The 22,776-nt window shown below is 42.6% G+C and overlaps 1 protein-coding gene across 9 annotated transcripts in view; it reads right to left on the bottom strand.

Moving 5' to 3' along the window:
- The window catches only part of PCCA (propionyl-CoA carboxylase subunit alpha), a gene marked incomplete at both ends in the record, with an annotated part of 369,697 nt that overhangs the window by 152,218 nt on the left and 194,703 nt on the right, over window positions 1–22,776 (bottom strand). For 8 of the 9 annotated variants that reach the window (XM_080689189.1, XM_080689192.1, XM_080689190.1 and 5 more), the window contains 3 exons: window positions 6,057–6,167; window positions 19,536–19,611; window positions 22,289–22,357. In XM_080689189.1, the coding sequence (XP_080545315.1) occupies window positions 6,057–6,167; window positions 19,536–19,611; window positions 22,289–22,357 (256 nt within the window). The remainder of the gene's footprint in view (window positions 1–6,056; window positions 6,168–19,535; window positions 19,612–22,288; window positions 22,358–22,776) is intronic. The other variant, XM_080689196.1, reaches the window with a different exon arrangement.

Raw genomic sequence — 22,776 nt, 5'->3', positions numbered from 1 at the left:
CAGACACCCCAGAGGCTGTAGGTGAGCATGTCTGGGGGAACTCTGCCATCTCCGCAAGACTTCTAATGCTCTCTATCCAGTACTATACACCCAGTAGAGCATCAAGTGGCAGAGTAGAAGCAATTTGAGTGCTGGATCTTCAGCAATAAGATGGTACTTGTACAATTCAAAAATAGGCAAGGTGTGGTAGATTACAGGTTCAAAGTCAGCCTTTACAATTTAATGAGCCTCTGCTTCAAAATAAAAACTAAAAGCCCGGCGTGGTAGTGCACGCTTGTAATCCCAACATCTGGGAGGTGGAGACCAGAGGATAGAGGTTGACAGACAGCCTCAGCTACTTAGCAAGGCCCTTCGCAACTCAGTGAGGCCCTGTTTAAAAAAATATAAAGACTAAAAAAGAGGACCGAGGGTGTAGCTCAGACATAGAATGCCCCTGGGCTCCATCCCCAGTACCACACACACACAAAAAAACTATATACATATATACATATAAAATAAGGCTGGACATGTAGCTCAGAGGTAAAATGCCCCTGGATTCAATCCTCAGTATCACCAAAAAAAAAAAAAAAAGAAAAGAAAAATACAATTTAAAGAAGAAAAATAAATTGATTTGAAGAAATAAAGTAATCTGAACATTATATCTAAAATTTATTCAAAATAGGAAAGTAAAATATATTCAAAATGAAAATGCAACCCCTTTCCAGATCTGCGGCACATTACATTTTTCTATGGGGAGATGCTTCATGACCCTGCAGTGTAGGGAAAATGTAAGTAGCCCGTCCCTGTTTGACACGCCCCAGAAGCAATATAAACCCTAACACATACATGGGATCTATCAACTGCTTCTGAGAACTCCACTGTAGACCTCTTCAGTGGCCTAGTAAACCACACATTTATAGGCTTCAGAAATTTCCTGATCTCCTGACCCTGGAGCAGTTATGAAACGCCCCAAACTGTTTAAAGAAATCAGTTAATGAAACCAATTCAGTGGGATATGCCCAGCAAGACAAATTATCACAGCACTTCGACATGCTATTTTTCATGAGAATTGTATGTGTGTGCACATGTGCCTGCATGCACACACATGTACAAAATCAGCATGTAAAATGTATTCCTCCTAGTGGTTCACAGTCAAAATACTTGACAAGTCACTTCTTTAAACCTATCATCTACAAGAGAAAAGGCAACCCATCACGGATCCCTTCAATGCGAGACAATGAGTATTTCGCTGGCTACATCAAGTATTAGCAGGCTGGCTCGGGGAGACTGCGAGAGGAGGTTCCCAAGTTAAAACAACTATCATTCATCACATCTCTCAGGCAAATCGATATGATGCTTATCAGCTTCAACCCTCTTATTGATCTCCAACTTCCAAAATTATTCAGGTCCAAACAGGCACGTGTGTGACCATAACCAACCTGCTCTCGACAGCAGTTCTATCAAAGCTATTCCCAATTGCACACAGCGTAGCCTGACTCCCACGGCTCTCCTGTGGCCGGATACTCAGTTCAGCCACCCCCTGGCTCTGACCCTCGATTCCCTGAGTGTTCTTCACCATTTGCCCTCTGGTGATGGAGTTTGGTGTGGCGTTAGATGCATCCTTATTCCACTTTGGGCTCTGAGCTGAATGAGAGGGGAAGAGGGAGGTACTTCATTCACATTTCTGAACAGGATCTCATTCATAAAACCCGGCCCAGCTGCCATAGGGCAGAGCGAGCGAGCTGGCTGCCAACCAGCTGGAGGGTAAGTCCTGGAAGAGCAGCAAATGCGATGCCTACTGGACAGTTCTACAAACCTACAACTCTGCCTGGGCACAGCGTGTTTAAGAAAGCTTTCGGACTCTCCCCACCCTTTCTACCAGTGTGAACACCTACAGATGCTGCAGTGAGAGCGAACCACTCAGTTTTTCCCACTGCCAGCTTAGCATTCAACTTTCTTAGGTTGCAAAGTCAGTGAAGAATCACCTTTCACCTTTCCTCTTCTGAGTTGCTATTTCCTCTCTTTTTCCTTATCGATTTGTATCTTTAAAAAACTCAAGTTAGTGAGTTGTGTCATGAAGAATAATGTGCCTATTTAAGCAATCATTTTTACTTCAAAATCAGTTAAAGTACTCTCCACTTCCATACTTAAGGAGTTACTAAATTTGTTTATGAATCTGTACTTATTTGAAAAGTATTTATATTTTTAAAAATTCAAATAAATGAAGGATATCTTAGTTGGGCAGAGTACTCTTGAGACAGTTCCTTTCCTCTGTAATTTAATATTCCAAACTGTTTTACTGTTGAGTGAGCCCAGTCATCTGCCTCCCACACCGGCAATCCCAAACCCGTCATATTCAAACCCGAGGACCACTTGTCCTCAGGAATTCTTCGAGGGCTTTCTCCCTAGATTGATAATACTTTCCCTTTTTACACTAGTGGCTCTGTTTGGTCTCAATAATCAGGTCAAAGTGTTAGGCAGTCATTTGCTGATAAATGTTTTACAACCAACTGGGGTGTGAAAAGAGAAAAGTCCCAGCGTATAGCATTTGCTAATTTCCTTGTAGTAAAAACTCTCTCCATGGCTGATTTCAAGCTATCAACATACATTGAAGCAGATGTCTTCTGAAGGGAGGCACTCAGGCTGTCCCAGGCAGTATGGAAGCCCCAGGAGCCCGCCACGCGGATTCCCTGGAGAGGTGCAGCAGCAGTCTAAAATGCTACCTCCCTGTGAAGCAGCCTTGGTCCCCCAAACAGGAGCTGGTTTCTTTGTTCCGTGCTCTTGAGACATCTCGGCTATATCTTTACTTAGTACTTATTTTAGCCTTTCCTGCAGGGTTGTTAGCACTTTGTGTGCTTATTTTTCTTGTGACGTTAGCTCTTGACAGGAGAAGTGCACTGTCTGTTTGATTTCCTCCTAGAGCCTATACCCAGTATTTGTTGAATAACTTTAATGACAGTCCAAATACCATAATGCCACTTTTACAGGTATAGAAATACTTGACTAAATTCAGTGGGTAAGAGAAAAGTTGAAACCACTGCATGCTTTGCATGCTGAATCAAACTTTGACCAGAAATCTGGAGCTGAAAAGTACAAGAGAATTGCAATCATTTCTTTGGATGGGGCTTGGGGTTGGAGTGCAGCAAAGTAACAGAGAATTAATCCCGAGTGCCTGTTATGTGCTGATTGAGCTTATTAATCTTTGAATACCTTAATTTCTCTTCTATTTTAAAATTAAAATATGTCTACTGTTCTCCATTTGTTTTTCAGAATCAGAGGAAAATATCTCTTCAAACTCAGAGTGTAAAAAGTTGGCAAGAGCAATGTCTCTTGTATTCTACTTTTAAATTTTAGACACAAAAATTTCAAAGTTCAAAACTAAGGGTTCTTAGTAAACTGTCTAAGCCTACAAGTAGATGTGGAAAGTAAACACGCTACTATCTTTTTTTTTTTTTTTTTTTTTGGTGGTACTGGGGTCCCTGGAAACCCTCTACCTCCGGGCTACACTCCCAGATCTATCTTCTTTCTTTCTTTCTTTCTTTCCTTTAATTTGGAAACAGGGTCTCTTAAGCCAGCACGATCCTCCTGTCTCCGCCTCCCAAGCGCAGGGATTACAAGCTACTAGGCCCAGCCCAGCCAATAGACCATTTTGATGTAGTCATAAAGACAGGCCTAGGAACAGGCCTCGGGAGCAGGCCGCTGGGAAGCAGAGGGGCGGTCCCAAAGGGACAAGGGGCCTAGCCTCAGACACACTGCACAGATCCTGGGTTAACTTCAGGCCACGTCCTGCTTTCTCTTTGGGGCACATATATCACACAGTCAAAGATGATGGTTCAGTTTATCAAAGATTGGCTCCAGGGTGAAAATGGGGAAGGAGAAAGAATATGCTGAAGGAGAAGAGGAGAGGGTAGCCATTCAGAGAAGAGCAGAAGGACATGCAAATAATAGAGGGAGGGAAATAGGAGGTGGATATTAAGAACGACATCGGAGGCGGGTAAAGTCCTGGGGACAGTCCCCAGGACCACACCCAGCAGACCCTCACTGAAACATTTGGTGACCTATGAATCTGTCTCCTAACAAGCTACAGGGCACTTGAACTGGAAATGGAAGTCCTAGAACCAGGGCTGGGGATGTGGCTTAGTGTAGACCACTCACCCAGCATATTCAAGGCTTTGGGTTCGATCCTCAGAACCAGAAAAACAGTAACAACAACAACAACAACAACAACAACAACAACAACACAGACAAACCAAAAGCAAAACACCATAGGATTGCTTCCTGCTTCCTTCACTCCCTCGCTCGGCCTCATCAATCTCTGTGCTTCAGCCTCCTCGCGTGGAAAAGGCAGGCTGAGGCTAAATAATTGCTAATGGCTCGTCTAACAACTATGGACGATTGAGAACACTCTGTTCCTTTCTGGTATAAGCATCACAGTCCATGCTGATAACTCCTCACCAGAAAAGAAATGTTAGTAAAGCATATCGCCAAAACCTGCTATATTTTGGTAGATACATTTCTGGGTTTGAAGGAAAGTCCCTGCTCTAGAGAATTTCGAATATTTTCAATTGTTGCTGAATGTATAGTACATAGGAACCGACCACAGTTAGAAATGTTAAGGGTTCATTTTCTTCCCCTACAGAATATTTCACTGTATAATGTCTCTGTGTGTGCGCATTAACGCCCATGCAAGCATGCACCTGTTCTGAAGGTTCCTGAAGGTTTTACCTGCTTTGTCCTTCTGCTTACCATTTCCTAACCTCTTGCCCTGAACAGATGCATGAGCTCAGCAGAGAGAAAAGCACATGGAAATCCCGAGTCTACTTCACAGTTTACTGAAAATTTTAATTGAAACTTTAGAAAGGAAAAGTGGCCAAAACATTAGAATCAGAGTGTGCTGGTAACCTGGCTGTGTGTAAAAATGTCTAAAGTAATCCCTCCTGCTCAGCACTACTGATAAGATCCTTCTTATTAAGTAAACGAGTGTTGCGAGTGCAACTGAGTGTCCACTAGGGCTTTGACCTCTGGAAGCCAACAGAGAGATGAAATAAGCATTCAAGGACAAAGCTGCACTCATGTTAAGGATGTATTCTATTTTGCACTTCTGTAAATTCAAAAACTTAAGAAACGGAACCAGATGAGTCATTAGACTTTAAAAGCCCAAATTAAAAACAAAACAAAACTTCATCACTTTTTTTGTAATGACAAAACTCTAATACCAAAATTTTGAAAGAACGGTCAAATCAGTTACCTCCAGCTGATCTTAAGAAAACTCTGTATTGTGAATTCTAAATTAAAAATGGCTTTGTAAATGCAACAGCTCAACTATATGGACCTACAAACAACTCCTAACATGACTATGGGAGCCGCTTTATAGGCTAACACACTTGAAATGCAACACAAGAAACCTTCACACATCCCCAAGTTCACCAGCATATTACATATTAAATCTCAGGTCACACCTGTTGGTTTCATAATAATACATGTCAACCTTCTCTTCAAAGATGACTAACGTGTTTGCTCTGTCTCTCACTTGATTAGCCATTTTTCTACTACTTGGAAACACTATAGATTTTTCATTGGTAAATTTCACAGTCCACTCATTTCTTTATTCAAAACTTCACTTTTCAGACTAAAAACCATCATCTTCTTATACATCCTCATTTTCATTAATAAGACTGGCAACTGCTTTTCTGGAAACTTCAGTGCTATTCTTGACAATGATATCTATACAGTCACTAGCCCAGAGTGCCTGTATGCGCCCACATCGGTAGAGAGTAAATCTGATCTGACTTTCAGAGACCAGATCAAGTAGGTCAATGATTTGCCCACACATATCCCACATAGTTAAATTCCTCGCTCAAAAAAAACTGCAGATTATTACATTCAGGAGTCATACATGAACACTCAAAATTGTGACTGTTAATGGTTGGATACTCAAAATGTGCTAATAAATCAAGTATAACAGAAGTCAAATAGCCTTCATTTCAAACTAGAAAAAAGTGTGTTGCAATAAAGTTTGAAAACAATAAATACCTAAAATAATGCTGAATAACTAAACTATTTGAATGCATACAAACCTTTAAAGCCATCAGGGTATACATCAGAGAGAAACTTAGTGCTGATGTCTCCTTTTACAAAGCGTGAGTTGATGATCACCTCTCGAAGTAATGCAATATTGTGTGTAACACCTAAAAGCAAAATAAGACCGAGTTAGGGAAAAATGAGTCCGTTAAGAATCCAAGTCTTCTAACTTGAAGAAATTTACCATCAGTGTTTGCTGACGTAGGAAGAAACATGCAAGGCGGCTTGTCTCTGACTCACAGTATCAACTAACATTTGAGCATGAGGTATAACTAACATGGTAAAAACAAACATAAGAAGCTCCTTTCTGCCAGGTCAACTCAACTCAAAAGGGAAAGAAAGTCTTTTCAATAAATGGTACCAGAACAGCTAGATATCCATAGGGGGTGGGCGAACCTCACTCCAAATCACACCAGAAACATAAATTAACTCGAAATGAATCATAAACCTAAATGTAAAGACTAAAATTATTTAAAGACTTAGAGAAGAAAGATCTTTGTCACCTTGTGTTATGCAACATATTCTTAGTACACACACTCACACACAAACACACACACGCAATGAACCATTAAATATCAACAAGTTATATACTTCATTAAAATTTAAAGTCTGGGGGGGCGCCGGGCGTGGTGGCGCACGCTTGTCATCCCCGCGCTTGGGAGGTAGAGACAGGAGGATCGCGCAGGTTCGGAGCCAGCCTCGCTGGCTTAAGAGACCCTGTTTCCAAATAAAAAGTATAAAATAGGACTGGGAGTGTAGCCCGGAGGTAGAAGGGTTTCCAGGAACCCCAGTACCACCAAAAAAAAAAAAAAAAAAATTAAAGTCTGCTCTTCAAAAGATACAGCTAAAAAAGGAAACTCCAGGTTATGTACAGAAAATATTCACAACACATACCCCAAAGAAGATATATATCTGGAAATATATAAGGAGAATTTCTAACAGTAAAATGATAAGACAACACATAAACCAAGTTTAATAAGCAAAATGGGCAAGACATGGACAGTTTACAAAATGTCCAACAAACACAGAAAATTATATATGTTCAACATCACTGTCATCAAAGATATACACCACTATACACCAATTCACATGGCTAGAAGTTAAACAATGAATAATGTCAACTGCTGGCAAGGATGTGAAATGAACAGAATTGTCCCCGCCTGTGATGGCAATATAAAATAGCAGACCCAGTTCAAAAGACGTGGGCAGTATCTAGAAAAGTTAAACATATACTCATCACCTGATTGCGACAATTCACTCTAAACATTTGCCCAAGTTAAATAAAAATAATGTCCATACACAATTTTTTTTTCTGCAGTACTGAGAATGGAACCCAGGGACATTCTACCTCTGAGCTACACCCCCAGCCCTATGTTTTATTCTTTTATTCTAAATAGCTGAGGCTGGCAGCAAACCCGGGATCCTCCTGTCTCAGCCTCCCAAGTATTGCAAGCATGCGCCACCACACCCAGCCCACACAAAGATTTTTAAACAGTGGATAACAGCAGCTTTATCTGCAATAATCAAAACTTGAAAGGAATCAATCCAAATGTCCATCAACAAGTGAGATGGATTAACAAGATGTAGTTTGGGCAAACAACAGAGGAATTCTAATGGGCAGGAAAAAGAGGTCAACTAACACACAAAATAACAAGGACGAATTTCAGAATAATTACCCTAAGTTAAAGAGGCAAGATGAAAAATAATACATTACTAATAAATTATTAATTTTTTTTTGTGGTACTGGGGTTCCTGGAAGCCCTTCTTCCTCCGGGCTACACTCCCAGACCTATTTTATATTTTTGAAACAGGGTCTCTTACGCCAGCACGGCTGGCTTTGAACCTGCGCGATCCTCCTGTCTCCGCCTCCCAAGCGCGGGGATTACAAGCGTGCGCCACCACGCCCGGCTTAATTATTAATATTTTAGAAAATGCAAACCAAACTATGATGTAAGGAAGCAGATCGTGTGGTACGTGAAATACTTAATGCAATACCAGGCACTCAGAAAGATGCAGTGCTATCCTGTATGTGAATAAACAGAGCCTAAGATAAAGCTTTTAGCAAAGCGGCCCACGGAGCTGGGCTGCCCCGAGGCCCGGGCACTCACCCACCTCACCCTGCAGGTTCTGCAAGAAAGGTGCTCCACAAATCTGACTTCCCACGAGAAGGCTAAGGCTGGCAAACTCTGGCCCGCGGCGAGTTTTCGTGGATGAAAGGTATCCTACCAATCTCCCTAGATGTATGGGGAGGGGCGAGGGGGAGCGGGGCGGGTGCGGGAGGAAACGCACCAAGTGCTGCGTGTGCGCGTACGTGGATCACTTCGACGCTTACTACGAGGTATATCTACGCTGCACCCACAAAGGCATACCAAGAGATCTGTAGAACCAGGGAAACACCCTGCTTGGTGGGCTTCCTTCCATTCCGTCTTCCTCTAGATTTCCTGATGTCGCAGGGGCAGGAAGGAACGCAGCTTTGGTAAGACAAGTGAAGCTCAGTAACAACGTGCGTGCGTGTGTGCGCATGTGTGTATGTGTGTGTGCGTGCATGTCCGTGTCTGTGGATGTCCTCTGAAGCTGACTCATGCCACCATCAGCACGGATCAGTGAACTAGTACATGGAAGTTAAAGTTAAATACAGTTCTTTCTTAGTTATCGCACTGTGTTTAGGAAGCTTTGTTGCAGCAGGATTCACGTGCATGGGGGTGAAGGGCACACCTTCAGTATGCTTCCCATTCCTATGCTTGTCAATAGTAGCAGCTCAGTATACCTTCCCAAACACTTTTCTATGCATCTTTTTATACTAGATCATATGAGAAAGCATATTAAAAATTCTGAGCATCTGTTCCTGACTTACAAGGTATTACTCATCTAAATTTCATAAAAGTAAATTCTCAACCTACCTAAACTACCTCAAGCCGGGCGCGGTGGGCACGCTTGTCATCCCAGCATTTGGAGGCTGGGACAGGAGGATCGCTGTTCCCGGACAGCCTCCGCTACTTAGTGACGCCCTCTGCAACTCAGTGAGACCCTGTTTCAAAATAAAGAATAAAAAATAGGGTTGGGGGTGGCCGTTGGAGGTAGAATACCCCTGGGTTCCACCCCCAGACCCGCAAAAAAAAAAAAAAAAAGTAAGAGAGAGAGAAAGGAGGGAGGGAGGGAGGGAGGGAGGGGTCCCCTTTGCTGGAGAGGCACCTAGACCTAGGAAGGACTGCTGTACTCCAAAAGAGAAACACTTGTGACTCTCACAGAGCTTCCTGGCCAGGAAAGAAAACTGAGAAAGATGCAGAGGGATACGGAGATGGTAGCTGATGTTTGAATAATGTTAGGGAGGAACCTAAAGCACTTTAAGAATTTTCAGTGCTTTAAAAGGTAAATGGGGCCGGGCGCTTGGGGATGCTTGGGGACAGGAGGATCGGATCGTGCAGGTCGAAGCCAGCCGCGCTGGCTTAAGAGACCCTGTTTCTAAATAGAAATATAGAATAGGTCTGGGAGTGTAGCCCGGAGGTAGAAGGGCTTCCAGGAACCCCAGTACCACCAAAAAAAAAATAAAAAAAACGGTAAAAGGGCCACCAGGTATTTCTGTGCAGAGGAATGGAAGAAAGAAAAGACACCCGTGCCCAACAGTACGAGGACACGGTGCCTGGTGCAGCCAAAAGGTCCAACAAGGCAGTCGGAGTCTGGCAGCCAGTGCCAAGGCCGCACGCCCTTTGCAAGCTACGAGAACGCTACAGCGGGTGGGTGTGAGCAGGTTCAGCACCGCAGCGATAACCCAGGCTGCCTATGGAAAAGGGACCCCGGGAGGCAGGCGTGGTGACGGACGGTGCGTTAGCTCACAATCACAAAACGAAAAACAGCAGGGCCAGGGGGGCCACGAGGGTGCTGACCATACAGATGGAGAAAGGCGCTGGCGGGAGGGGGCTGGGTGATTTAGCTGATGTTGGGAGCGGAGGGCTGAGTCAAGCGCAGCCCACACTCGGGCCAGGGGGACAGAAAGTAAACTTGGCTGGTTTGGGGCAAGTTGCATTTGAGGACCGCTGAGGAGCCCAACGGGAGGTGTCTGAATGAGCGGGGATTCCGGGGAGCAGGCGGGTGAGAGCACGCACAGACAGGGCAGGCCTTCCCAGCCGTGGGGTACAGCCACATAAAGGAGCCCAGAACAGCAGGGGAACAGAGAGGGACACCCCTAGAAGAGAAACCAGCATTATGCTAACCATCCCTTTACTAAAATGCCACAGCTTGGGCTAAAAATAAGACCCTAAGAAGGGACTAAAAGTGAGAAGATCGAGGTGCCATGGGAACTTAAAATGAGTGGGGGGGGGCCTCTTAGATTAAAAACGAACCATTCGGAATATTTCAATTTGCAAGCTTTTTTGCAAAATAGTAGACAAGGTAGCAAGGTAAACTCGCTCTCAGAGTTTCTGTTCCTCCCTCTCCCAGTTAAATCAAAATATTGCTGTCCACCCATGTACTTAATATTTCATATTTAACTTTGCTCGCTCTCCCTTGATAGCCTAGTGCTGGTACGAGTTCTCTTGCTCTCTGTGTGGCCAATGTCAGAACAGCTGGAGCCAGACCCTGTCTTCAGTACAATCCAACGTAACTTTCAGAAATACTTAATGGCAATCTGAACAAAGATAAGATTATTTTCTGATGCCCAGTGATTAATTTGTGACTGATGACATCCACAAAATTAAAATGTTTGCCGTTTTACAGGATGAATGATATGCTACAATTTTATACCATATTCACAGTTGAAAACGAGATGTTGATTTTAGAAAACATGACTCAAAGGGATAATAAAAAATATTCATCTACATTTTAGATATCAAAGAACAAAGTCATTCAAGCCCACAAATGAAGCGTGGACTTTCTAAAATCCTTCTCCTCGAACAGTAAATACAGCATGAAAAAATATGCTTTTATCTCACTGAACAGTGTTTCGAGAATAAAATTGAAATACAAAAGCATGTTTTTTTTAATGTGCTCTGAAGAAAACATTATATGTTACTATGCAAAAATCAAATCATCATCTGTTGTCCTAAGGAGGCTATGGGGAAATAAGGACTAATGGCAGAACTGATCGAAAAACTACTGTTCGTTACTTAGTTCTGAAGCCAAAATGGGATTAATCAGAAAATTCTTTTAGACCTCAGAACATCGTTTAGTTGTGGACAATCACTGGACTCTTACACTCCACATATTGTACTTTTCATGTCCCAGGAAGGACAATACCATTTGAACCGTTCCTGTTTAAACAGTAAGTGAACAGTAGAGGAATTATTTGAGAGTTATTTTACAACTTCAACCGTATTATTAATCACATACTCATAAAAATTATGGCTGGGAGTTTGAGATTGGGGTTTGAGGGTGACCTCTGCCAGAGTTCACCAGGTCCCATCTGTATGGGAAATCATGACCAGGCCGCAGCGAGAGGCCCCGAGCAGCCTTCTCCCGACTGCCTGCTGGTTCCAAAACACTGGCCAGACATTAGCTGTGCGCACTGCCAGGATCAAACGGAGGCCACAGGCACCGATCATTTCGTGGGGACTGAGGAATTAACTTCTAGCCAAACTCCGAGTTTGCCCTAAAGCTTCTCTACTGTAACAAAAGCTCACAGTCTGCTCCAGGGGAAAATATTCATATTTGCACAAGTAAGCAGTTACCAAAACAAGAGGGTAAATTGTTCCTCCTGTTCTGTCCTTTGCAAGACAACTTTTCTAGCCTGGTTACCCTACAGAGCTATCCAGATGTCTATGTATACACCAAAAACATCTTCACTTTGGTCCCTTAAATCTTAGTTGGAATGAGTAAGGGAAACTCTTCTTCCCTATTGTTTTTAAACTTTTAGGAACAACTTTAGAAATTTAGAAAATCTGCAAAGCTCGTATAGAGAACCGTGTCTGTCTTTCATCCAGGTTCTCCAACTGTGAACAGCTTAACCACATTTACTTGTGTTATCATCAATTTTCTCTCTGTATGTAGAGACCACACACATAACTTTCTTTTTTTTTTAAATATCTGAAGTTAAGTTGCAGATGAGACGCCTTTTTACCTCTAAGTACATCAGTCCTGACATGTCCCAAAAGGAAAGTAAGTCTCTTCCGGAACCACGACACAGTGCTGGAGACCATAAAAGTGTAACATCGATAAGGACATCACTTGCGAATCTATATACTTTATTCAAATTTCACCATCTGCCCCCCTTCTGACCCTCACTACCAAAGGACAACCTTCCCCCTGGTCCAGGACCCAATCCGGGACCCCAGTTCCACCAGGCATCCTGTGTCTCGTTTGCTTTGATCTAGATAAGCTGCTCGGCTTCTCTTTGGTTTCTCGACCTTGACATTTTTGAAGAGCAGAAGCCATTTATTTTGAAGACTCTTTCAGGCTGCTTTGTCTGATGTTTCCTCATGATTGTATTCAGGCTATATATTTTCGGTGACAATATCACACAGAGGATGTTCTTCTCAGAGCAAGAGACAGACAGTGCTCATTTACTCCAATATCAGTGGGGTTAATTTTGATCATCTGGCTACATTGCTAGTAAAAAGCAAATGAGTGTAAAGGCATGCATTTCCCCACTGTAATTAATAAATTATCTCATGGATGGATATTACGACACTACCCAAAGATCTGTGTCTCCTATTTTCACTATTAAATTTTAGTATCCACTAGTTATTCTGACCTAAGCAATTTGGTGCTTACCAGATGGTGGTTTATCTACATTTATTAATACGTTAAAATTAATATGGAAGAACTCTGTCTTCTCCCCCAGTTTACCCAATCTGCCTATTTCTGTTAGTGTTAATGCAAGGACTCTCCTTTTATTCCATGGGTTATATCATTCCCTCCCAGCACAATTTACTTTGTTGTGGGAGTTTTCTCAGTTTGACCTGTGGGAGCCCCTTCAAGCTGTCTTTCTGACAGGTCATCATTTCTGAGCCCTTGTTTATGTTCTTACACAAGATGTTTCAGGCTCATCTCGTATTCATCTGCCATTTTATCAGGGAGCCCTGGCTGCACTTAGATACTTAATGGTAGAAACTAAAGGTATCGACAGGACCACCAACACACAGGACAGCCACCCCACAACAAAGAAGACTCTGGCCCCAAATATCAGTAGAGTCAAAATAAAACGGAGGCAGAAAATACACACACATATGTAAATACATGTGTGTGCACACACATGCATATACATCATTCCTTTATACATTTATTGGTCTATGTTAAAGCCTATGAGTTCACACTGATCCATCCAATTTTAATCCAACCTCCCAGGGTCCATTCTACTCCTTACACATTCCCACATCTGTTACTGTCTTCTCTGACAGGGAGAAACTCAACTCTTTTTATCCATAATACATGTATTTATTTCCTCAATCCCAGAATATACAAAAACCAGTTTCGGAACTGCTACACATCAACCATGAAAAATAAACCTACTAACTGGAGTTTAATATTTGTTTATATGTATTTTCTCTTTAGCCTAAGGATAGTTACTGTTAAATATTATTTGGGTTCGTTTTTATTTTTCTTTTCTCTTCCCTTCAGAATGATTATATTATTCATCTGAAATACAGTCCATTAGTTATTCTTGGTATTCTCTTTGGATTTATCTTCCAAAAATGCTGATTTGTTTACTAAGAAATATTAAAAATGAATCTAAGCCAGGCATGGCAGTATATGCCTGTAAAACCAGTACTTGGGAGGCTGAGGCAGAAGGATCGCAGGTTCAAGGCCAGTCTTAGCACTTAACAAGACCTTGTTTCAAAATAAAAAACAATAGCCAGGCTCAGGGTGTAGCTCAGAAGTGGAGTCCCCTTGGGTTTATCCCAAGTGTTCCCTCCAAAGAACCGCACAGAAATATTAACATGGATATAAGTGAGAATCACACAAAACTGTATAATCAAAGAATCTCTCTCCTACATCCTGTTTACCTTGTTTCCCATCCCCAATCACCTTTACTATATTCCTCCCTCCACCACCTCTAAGTACATCTAAGTAGTTCAAGCCATTTGTGTGTGTGCGTGTGTGTGTGCACATGTACATGTGTGTGCTTCCGCAGATAACCATATACATGTATATTTCCTTTTTCCCCCTGGACACTCACCAATATCTGCTCTCTCCACTTGCCTTCCAGCTTGTGACAGTACCCACCCTGCTACCATCTGCATTTCCCACTTTCCCTTGCAGCTAGGCGTGACCACATGAGTAAATGCCAGTACGTGGGAACCGAAATGAAGATACCTTTTAGTCCTACCCTGCGAGCAAGCGGCACGATCCCTGCCACCTTCCTGCTGAAACCTGACAATGGGCACGGCAGCCGTGCGGGGCCGCAAAACATAACCATCTGCTGTGAAGGCCAGAGTCCCGTGCCAGCTGCCCTCCCATACCATTACTTGAGGGGAGAAGCCATCTCTACTTTTGTTCAGTCGCTGTATTTCACTTTCTTTGTTACAACTAGGTAGATGACAGCCTATGTCTGAAGGTGCCTGGATGGGAGCTGATGGCGCCATCTGGGAACGTCCAGGAAGGGTGGTGGAAATGAGGTGCTGGGGTAAGGCTGGGTGGAAAGACAAAGGAAAGACAGCAGAGGCCCGAGGCAGGGAGTGACCGCCGTGACAGGAAACACGCACGCGGCCTCTGTCCCTGGCTCCAGGGCTGAGCTCCCACAGCCCTGCAGGTTTTTTGAACAACAGGGTGAGCAGGGCACCATTCAGTCTCTCGTCAGCTCTTTCCCACCTGACCTGAGTCAGTGCTAATGATGACTTTGGAAGGCCTGACCAGTCGCCCTGAGAAACACCCACCACTCACCCCAAACAGGGCCGGGGATTCAGCCAGTCCCCACTGCCCAAGATTTCACCATCACCCATCCATGAAGCCTGGTAAGCCCTGTATGACAGGGCTCATGGCTGGTGAGCACAGGAGGGGCTGGGAGAGCAGGCCCTGGAGGCATGGCGGCCACCACCCTTCCTGCGCCTTGTCCAAGGCCGCATCTCCTCTCTTTGCCTGTTCCCGAGTTGTGCATTTTATAATAAATAAACCAGTAAGAGCAAACGAAGTGTTTCTCTGAGTTCCTTAGGCCACTGCAAGTAGAGCGCTCCTTTTCTGAAATGCTTGGACCCACGATTTTGGAGTTTGGAGGACTTGGGAATATTTGCATGGACTTTACCTGTTGAACATCCCTAATCTAAAACTCTGAAAACAAATTCTCCAAGGTTAAAAACTTCTGGAGCACCACCCTCCACCTGCACTGCAGGGAGGAAGCGGTCGTGGGCGTCTCCATCTCACACCCACGCGTGTGAAGTGCAGAGGGCGACCCGGGCCTCCTCCAGGACCAAGACCTTCACCTGCGGCACCAACACCAGCTCAGGTGACTGTGCCAAAGGCGAACTGGGAGGGGCTCCGCACACTTGGTGTCAGCGTTTATGATGATTAGCTGGGTACTTTATAAACACTATTCTGTCCATTCTGCATAAGGGGCTGACACGGGTTAGAAAGTCTTGGCAGAACACCCACGGCTTAGGAAGCCATGCCCCAGACCCCAAGATCAGTGACAGCCACGTGGCATAGCGGGGCCAAGGAAAAGTGAATAGAATCAAAGTTATTTCACCTCCGTGTACAGAGGTAACCCCCTGGAAGGCCTCTGAGACCGCAGCTATACAAGATGCTCGTGACTCTGCGTCCAGGACTCTGTACACACACCTCTGGCCACCCCTTCCGCTCAGCCGACCCAGGTCCCCACCGCCCCAAACACTCCTTCCCTCCTCTGCAAGCCCGCCCAGTTATCTTCTGAGGTTCCCGCTTCGCGACCAGTCAGGTCTGCCATGCTCAGGGTCTCCCTGGGACGTGGCGCCCACCTCTCCATCTCACCTAAGATCCTCACACCCTCGAGGGCCCCACTTCTCCAGAGACCCTCACAAACCTCTGTGGCATCACCTCTTCGAATTCTTGCAGGAACTTCTGCTAACTTTGAGGTTTGTTTTATTTTATCTGGCTATAGAATGTAATACCAGAGTATCTTCCCCAAAAGCCATGGCGTGGCCAGGCACGGTGGTACATGCCTGTAATCCCAGCTACTCAGGTGGCGAAGGCAAGAGGATCGAAAGTTCAAGGCCAACCTGAGCAAATTTCTAAGATCCTGTCTCAAAAATAAAAAGGGCTGGGGTGTAGCTCAGGGGGAGGGTGGCCCCGAGTTCAACCCCAGCACCACAGACAAACACACACGAGTGTACAGTAAGTCGGCTAGATGTGTTTTTCATTACAAGGGCATTAGAAACTCAGTGACATCAGGGGAAGCGTGGCTCGCCCACTCATCACCTACCACTCAGCACACACTCAGCACCAGTAATAGGCAATTAAACAGGCTGAGCACCATCAGGGTCTTTGTGTTCCTGACGTTCTTAAGGGATAAGCCAACATTTAGCCATTAATTACGCAATTAATCTTTTAACTGCCATGAAGGTAAATGCTCGGGAGAAGAGTTGGGTCTGGGTGCAGTCGGCGTGTACAACTCCACCGTGCAATACTGGACATGACCTGAGATGGGCTTCCCACACTATGCGCCTATGGCTTCATGCAACTCACACCACTCATTGGTTGATGCGGTGACTTATGACATAGGACTTTCACATATGTGGTTTTCTTATTGTATCGAAAGAAAGAAAAGAGATGGGAAGTGAGGGGCAGCATCTGCCACTAGAGTCCAAGCCCTTCATACACTTAGCCTGTTTAGATTCTTTCCACCTATTTATAAGGCCGAGATAGATAACCACTCCATTTTAAAATACACAGTATGAGACTCATAGTGACAAAGTAACATGTGAAAACCACCCGGTTATTAAATATCATGATGAAGCAGGTGGACCCAGGTCTGTCGGTTTCTTTCCACGGTATCACAACGATTCACAGGCAAATATTTCAAACAAGGCCTGAAAAAAACCTATCCGCATCATGACGTGACACGTGTAAAGTTAGGAGAATAATAACAGCCACCTTGGTATTTAAGTTACAACTTTAAAAATGGCAACTGGTGAGCCTATAAATAACATACAGACTCATAGAAGTAACATAGAAATAACATATAACACATAGGAGTAAATCAGTGAAAAACGTGTCCCTTTAAGTATAAAATATCAAAGTGTACTATGTAAATAAGAAATAATACTGCTTTCAAAAGCCAACAGAGGGGAAGAGTAACTTTTACTTAGAACCAACACTAATCTACTACGTGGACAAACTGCCAGATGCTGTGACGTAGCTACACAGTTTTTTGTCTAAGTTTAAGGAGATGTGACTTGACCAAATATTCTTACACAAACTCTCAACTTCATGATTTTACCATTCAAGCCTATTAGAATGAAACCTAAATTTACCAAAATCTAATAATTCAGCAATCACAATATATTCAGTGATTAGGGTCGCTAAAAGATACCAAAGTCCTCCAGAAGTAAGGGTTGGGTTTAGAATGAACTGCCAGAGCTCATGTGTTAAAAGCTCGGTCCCCAGGAACGAGGTTCAAAGCTGGGTCCCGGCTGCAGAAGGTGGGTCTCTGGAGGCCTGGCCACAGGGACTATCCATGTCTCTGACCCCTCCTCTCGCTATGTTTCCAGCCACCATGACTAAGAGGAACTTTTCTCTCCCACGGACCCGGCCACTTCAGTTTCTGCCTTGGAGCCAGCAGACCATGAACTGAGCCTCTAACACTGTGAGCCAATAAGTGTTCATTCTAAGTTGTGCTTGTCAGGTATTTTGGTCAAAGCAGAGGAAACTGACCAAATCGTTTCCTAAGCAGTTTATGTAAGTCTCTGTATGCACGATCATACAGATACACAAATCAGATGTATGTTCTAAACATACCTTAATGTCATTTTGGGTGTAATATTATTTTAGTAGGAAAATAGAGGTCCTCAAGACCTATAAAACTGATGTGTAGAAGAAAATATGTATTTTCTGGTTAAAGTAATTGGATATAGCAAAGTTCTAAGTCAGGAAAGACTCTATTATCTATTTTATATATAAAAAAGGAAATAAACAATAAACCAAAAAAACAGGAAGAGAATTTTATAAATTTTTAGATTTAAATTTATAGATTTTCACATTTTTAAATTATCATTACCAAATTTTATGACACCTAGGTTTACTTGAAAACTTAATGTTTTCCCTTATTTGACAGGAGATTACTTAGAACAGTGTCACTTGCTAATTAATAGATGGGAATAAAAGAAGGTAATGCTCCCAGGAAAGGAAGAAAATATTTGTTCTGATCTAGGTAAAAAGCAGAAAACAAAAAGAACAGGATAGGTGTGGACTGCATGACTTAATTGTCATTAGACGAAAATGAGCAGAGAAAAACAGATGTGCAGAAAACCAAGTCACTAAATTGCTGTAAGCCACTACCATATAGTTGTGCAATGCATTCACTGGGAAAGGCCCTGGGTCAAGGGAGCAAAGTGAGGGAGGGCCTGACACTCCACTGCTCGGCCGGCCTTCCAGCCTCCCGCTCGGATACCCCCTGGTGGCAGGGTGTCTTTTTATTTCACATAAAATTCGAGTCTACTTGCTACGTCTTAGAAGCTGAAAGTTATGTCCACTTGAAGGGAGGCTTTTTGAAATGTGCCAAGGGCTTCACTGGCCTTGAGGAGGGCCGTACAGTCCTCCCCACATACATGGTTCTGCAACGCCGGCTTCCAAATCCGGCCTCCCAGCCCATCGTGATAGCCAGCAAGGAAAGAGCGAAACTATACAGTGGCCACTCTCTCCTGGAGACCCTCGGCATTGGCTCAAAAGTCAAAGTGAATTTACATTTTATACTTTTGATTCAATATTAAAGTCCATTATTTTAAAGTTGATGATTTATGTTGGGCTTAATGCTAATAAAATTTAAAATGTACCTTAGTCCTTTGCTTTAACTACTTTAATATAAACGCTGCTCCTAATTCAGTTTATCACCTTATACTCTGAAGACCTATAGGATCACATTTTGGGGAACTTTAGAACTATCAAATGTGTACGCGAGGAGATAAAACTGCATCCCTTAGAAAACAACCTGCAATTGGAAGCAAAGGGCTACCCTCTTTACCCCCCAACCCGGACAAACGTATCCACTATCATTTATATCCACATGCATTTTCAAGTTTCCTACTTAAAAAAAAAAAAGAAAAACATCCTATAGACAATAATATGAAAAACAGTTATTAAATTGCATGGGCCAATGGCTCATTTTGCATACAAAATTCTACAAGCTCATTTAGGAAAGACTAAAAATCCTAAGTTCAATCAAATAATGCAGGATGTATAAAGCATAGGACTGATAACAAAAAAATGAAACCTCTATACTTAGGGCACTAGTTTAAAATTGTCCGAGACTTCTATTTAAACATAAGCAACTGTTTCACCGGATTCTCTAGTAAACCTTCAGGCTGTCTTCTAGAACTGAACACCATATATAACAATCAGGCTACAATTATTTTTACCTCGAATGACATAATTATCCAAGGCATGTTCCATTCTCTTCAGAGCTTCGTTTCTATCAGAGCCATAGGTGATTAACTGAAAGCAAACCGAAAACAATATTATACCTAATTTATATGCTAAATTATTTAATCTCATGAAAATTACTATATTTTGCAGAGATTTTCCAAGATGTTTTTTGAAATTTCATAGTGGTTCAGTTTTTGTTTGTTTTGTTGTTTTGATATTGAGAATTGAACTCAGGGCATTTTTACCTCCGAGCTACACCCCCAGCCCCTTTAAAAAATATTTTAAATTTTAAAACAAGGTCTCATTAAGTTGCTGAGGCAGGCCTTGAACCTGCAATTCTTTCTCGGCCTCCCAAGTACTGGATATCAACTGTGCACCACTAAGCCTGGCTCACACTGGCTCAGATTTTAATACAAGAGACGCCAGTTAAGATTTTTTGAGTAAATAACTATTAGAAACCAGCTATTTCCGACTTCCACATTTCATTGAAGAATTGATTTAAAAAACAAAAATTTAACAAAAACAAGCATGGGGAAAAGTTTAAAAGGAGATAGATCAAAATGTAAAGATGTGAAACAGGGACATGACACTGGGGGCAGTGGTGGGACTCGAAGAGACTCTTTTCTTCCTACCCTGTTTTTCTGTGTTTTCCAAGTTTGATACTCTGAACAGGAAACACTTTTACAATTGACAAAATAAAACAATAATTTTTAAATATAAAAGTGAACAAAAAGGACTAATTGGTAATCGCCTAAGTTAAAATATTAAATATAATTACAATTTTATACACAATATAGCAAAGAAGCAAGGGACACTGGTACTAGAAAAAAGTTTTCCTGTTTTACATAATTTTATGCCTATTTATATGTCTTATATACATTAACAAGACCTTAATAATTCATTAAGAATTTTTCTGGTAGTTATACCAGGCATTGTGTAGACTGCAATTAAGTTAGTAAGTTTTATATACTCTTCAATATTAAGCCAGTTTGAAACTTGATAGACTACTTTCTAAACAGAAATATATTTATCTAAAATGCAATCATAGCTATTTAAATATCAGATTATATTTTCATTTTTAAATTAAGTAGGGTTTCAGTAATAAATTAAAAAAAAAAAAACTTAGCTGGGCATGGTGACACAGGCTAGGAAGCCCAGCATTCGGGAGGCTGAGACAGGAGGATCACAGTTCACAGCCAGCCTCAGCTACTTAGTGAGGCCCTTTGCAACTCAGTGAGACCCTGTTTCAAAATAAAGAAGAAAAAATAGGGCTGCAGGTGTAGCTCAGAGATAGAATGCCCCTGGGGTCCATCCCCAGTACCACAAAATAAATAAATAAACTAACTAACTTTAAAAAATTAAGGTTCCTTTTAACATTAGTATTAAAACTAAAAAAGGGAAAAAATTGTTTACTGTAACTACACTTGTAAGTACCACACTTTATTTTAAGTACACTTGGGGGAAAATCATCTTATCAAATAGAGCTTAATAAAAAAAAATCATTCCTCAATGCAGATCTACAATTGCAGAAAGCATAGCATCTTCAAATAAAATCCACAGCTTTAACTGCAACTATCTTACTAACTGCTACAGTAGTTTATATTTTATAAAGCCAAGATATTTATTTATTTATTTATTTACTTATTTATTTTGTACTGGGGGTGGAACTCAGAGGCTCTTCTACCTCCAGGCTATACTCCCAGACCTGTTTTATATTTTATTTGGAAGCAGGGTCTCACTAAGTTGCTGAGAGCCTCACTAAGAGGCTGGCTCCGAACCTGTGTGATCCTCCTGTCCCAGCCTCCCAAGCCTTGGGATTACAAGCCTGCGCCACCACGCCCGGCTCAAGTCAAGATTTTAAAGAGTAAAAGATTTAAGTAGAGCTGTTTATCTAATCTGGAAAATGAAACTTGAAAAGACAGGAGGCAAAATCACATCTTCTATTGTTATATAAAAGTCCATTGGACTAAGGGTGTCTGTCATTAGAGGCAGAGCACCTGCCTGGCAGGCATGAGGCCCTGGGTTCGATTCCCAGCACCACACAACAAAAAGACAGGGGGGACATTTTTAATTATGCCAAATCTACTTAAGTCACTAGAAATTTGCAGGCATCAAAAAGGTCAAAAGTAGCTTAACGAACACTGCCTATCTGCCCAATTTCTAGAGGTCACCTGACCTCATAGTTTTACTTAGGCGAATTTCCAGAAGTGCCAAGAAGCAAAGAAACAAGAAACACACCCTAACTCAGTTCCTTCTCGTTGCAATAAGTTGGGCTGGGCCGTTGGCCAATCATGGGCAGTGTGTGTGGTGTGCACCGTGGCAGGTACAATTTGCTTGGAGAGGAGAGAGTACTCATCTCGAAATTTCCTATATCCACTTTTATATCAACCCATAATTACTTGTTTAGTGACAGTATATAAGTCAGGTGAAGGCTCCGTTTCAGACTCTTTCCTTAATTGACTAATTAGTGCATTGTTGGTTCAGATGAAAACTGAAGGAAAACATTGAGAAATGAACTAACAGCGGGCCACGGTGGCGCACGCTTGTAATCCCCGCGCTTGGGAGGCTGAGACAGGAGGATCGCACAGGTTCGAAGCCAGCCTCGGCTACTTCGTGAGGCTCTCAGCAACTTAGTGAGACCTTGTTTCCAAATAAAATATAAAATAGGCCTGGGAGTATAGCCTGGAGGTAGAAAGGCCCTGGGTTCCACCCCCAGTACCACCAAAAAAAAATAAAGTGAACCAACTTTGGAAATCATAGGATCATAGTAAATGCTGATGTCACTTCCTGGCTGGATGCCACTGTCAACTCGGACCTGGGAGAAAGAGAAAGAGGGAGGAAAAATATAAGAACAATTTCATATTGGGCCAATTTTTTTTAACCACAAATTTAATTTCTTCTGAGAAATTGAATAGAGCGTTTTAATCTCAAATAAATTCTAGCTTCTGGAAGTTAGACAAGCACAACTTAGAAACCCACAGAGACCAACTGATCTTCCTCTCCTTACACGCACTACAACACACACGTTTGTTTTCCTACTAAATCAAGAACTAAGAAATGGCAGGGACAAACAAAATTTAAAAAGTAAAAAAAAACAACTCGCTCCCTCTCGTGTCACTACCAGGACGGGAATGCAGCTGCCCTCCACTAGTCCTTTGCCGCCATGATGATGCCCCTTCCAGGGCGTCCCCACTGCACCGGCCTGGGAGCGCCGGGAGGCCCCGGCAGCCAGCC

This window comes from Muscardinus avellanarius (assembly GCF_963383645.1).
Source record: "Muscardinus avellanarius genome assembly, chromosome: 2".
Classification (NCBI taxonomy): Eukaryota; Metazoa; Chordata; class Mammalia; order Rodentia; family Gliridae; genus Muscardinus; species Muscardinus avellanarius.
Note: the sequence above shows the minus strand (reverse complement) of the source record. Positions and strands in the feature narration are given on the sequence as shown.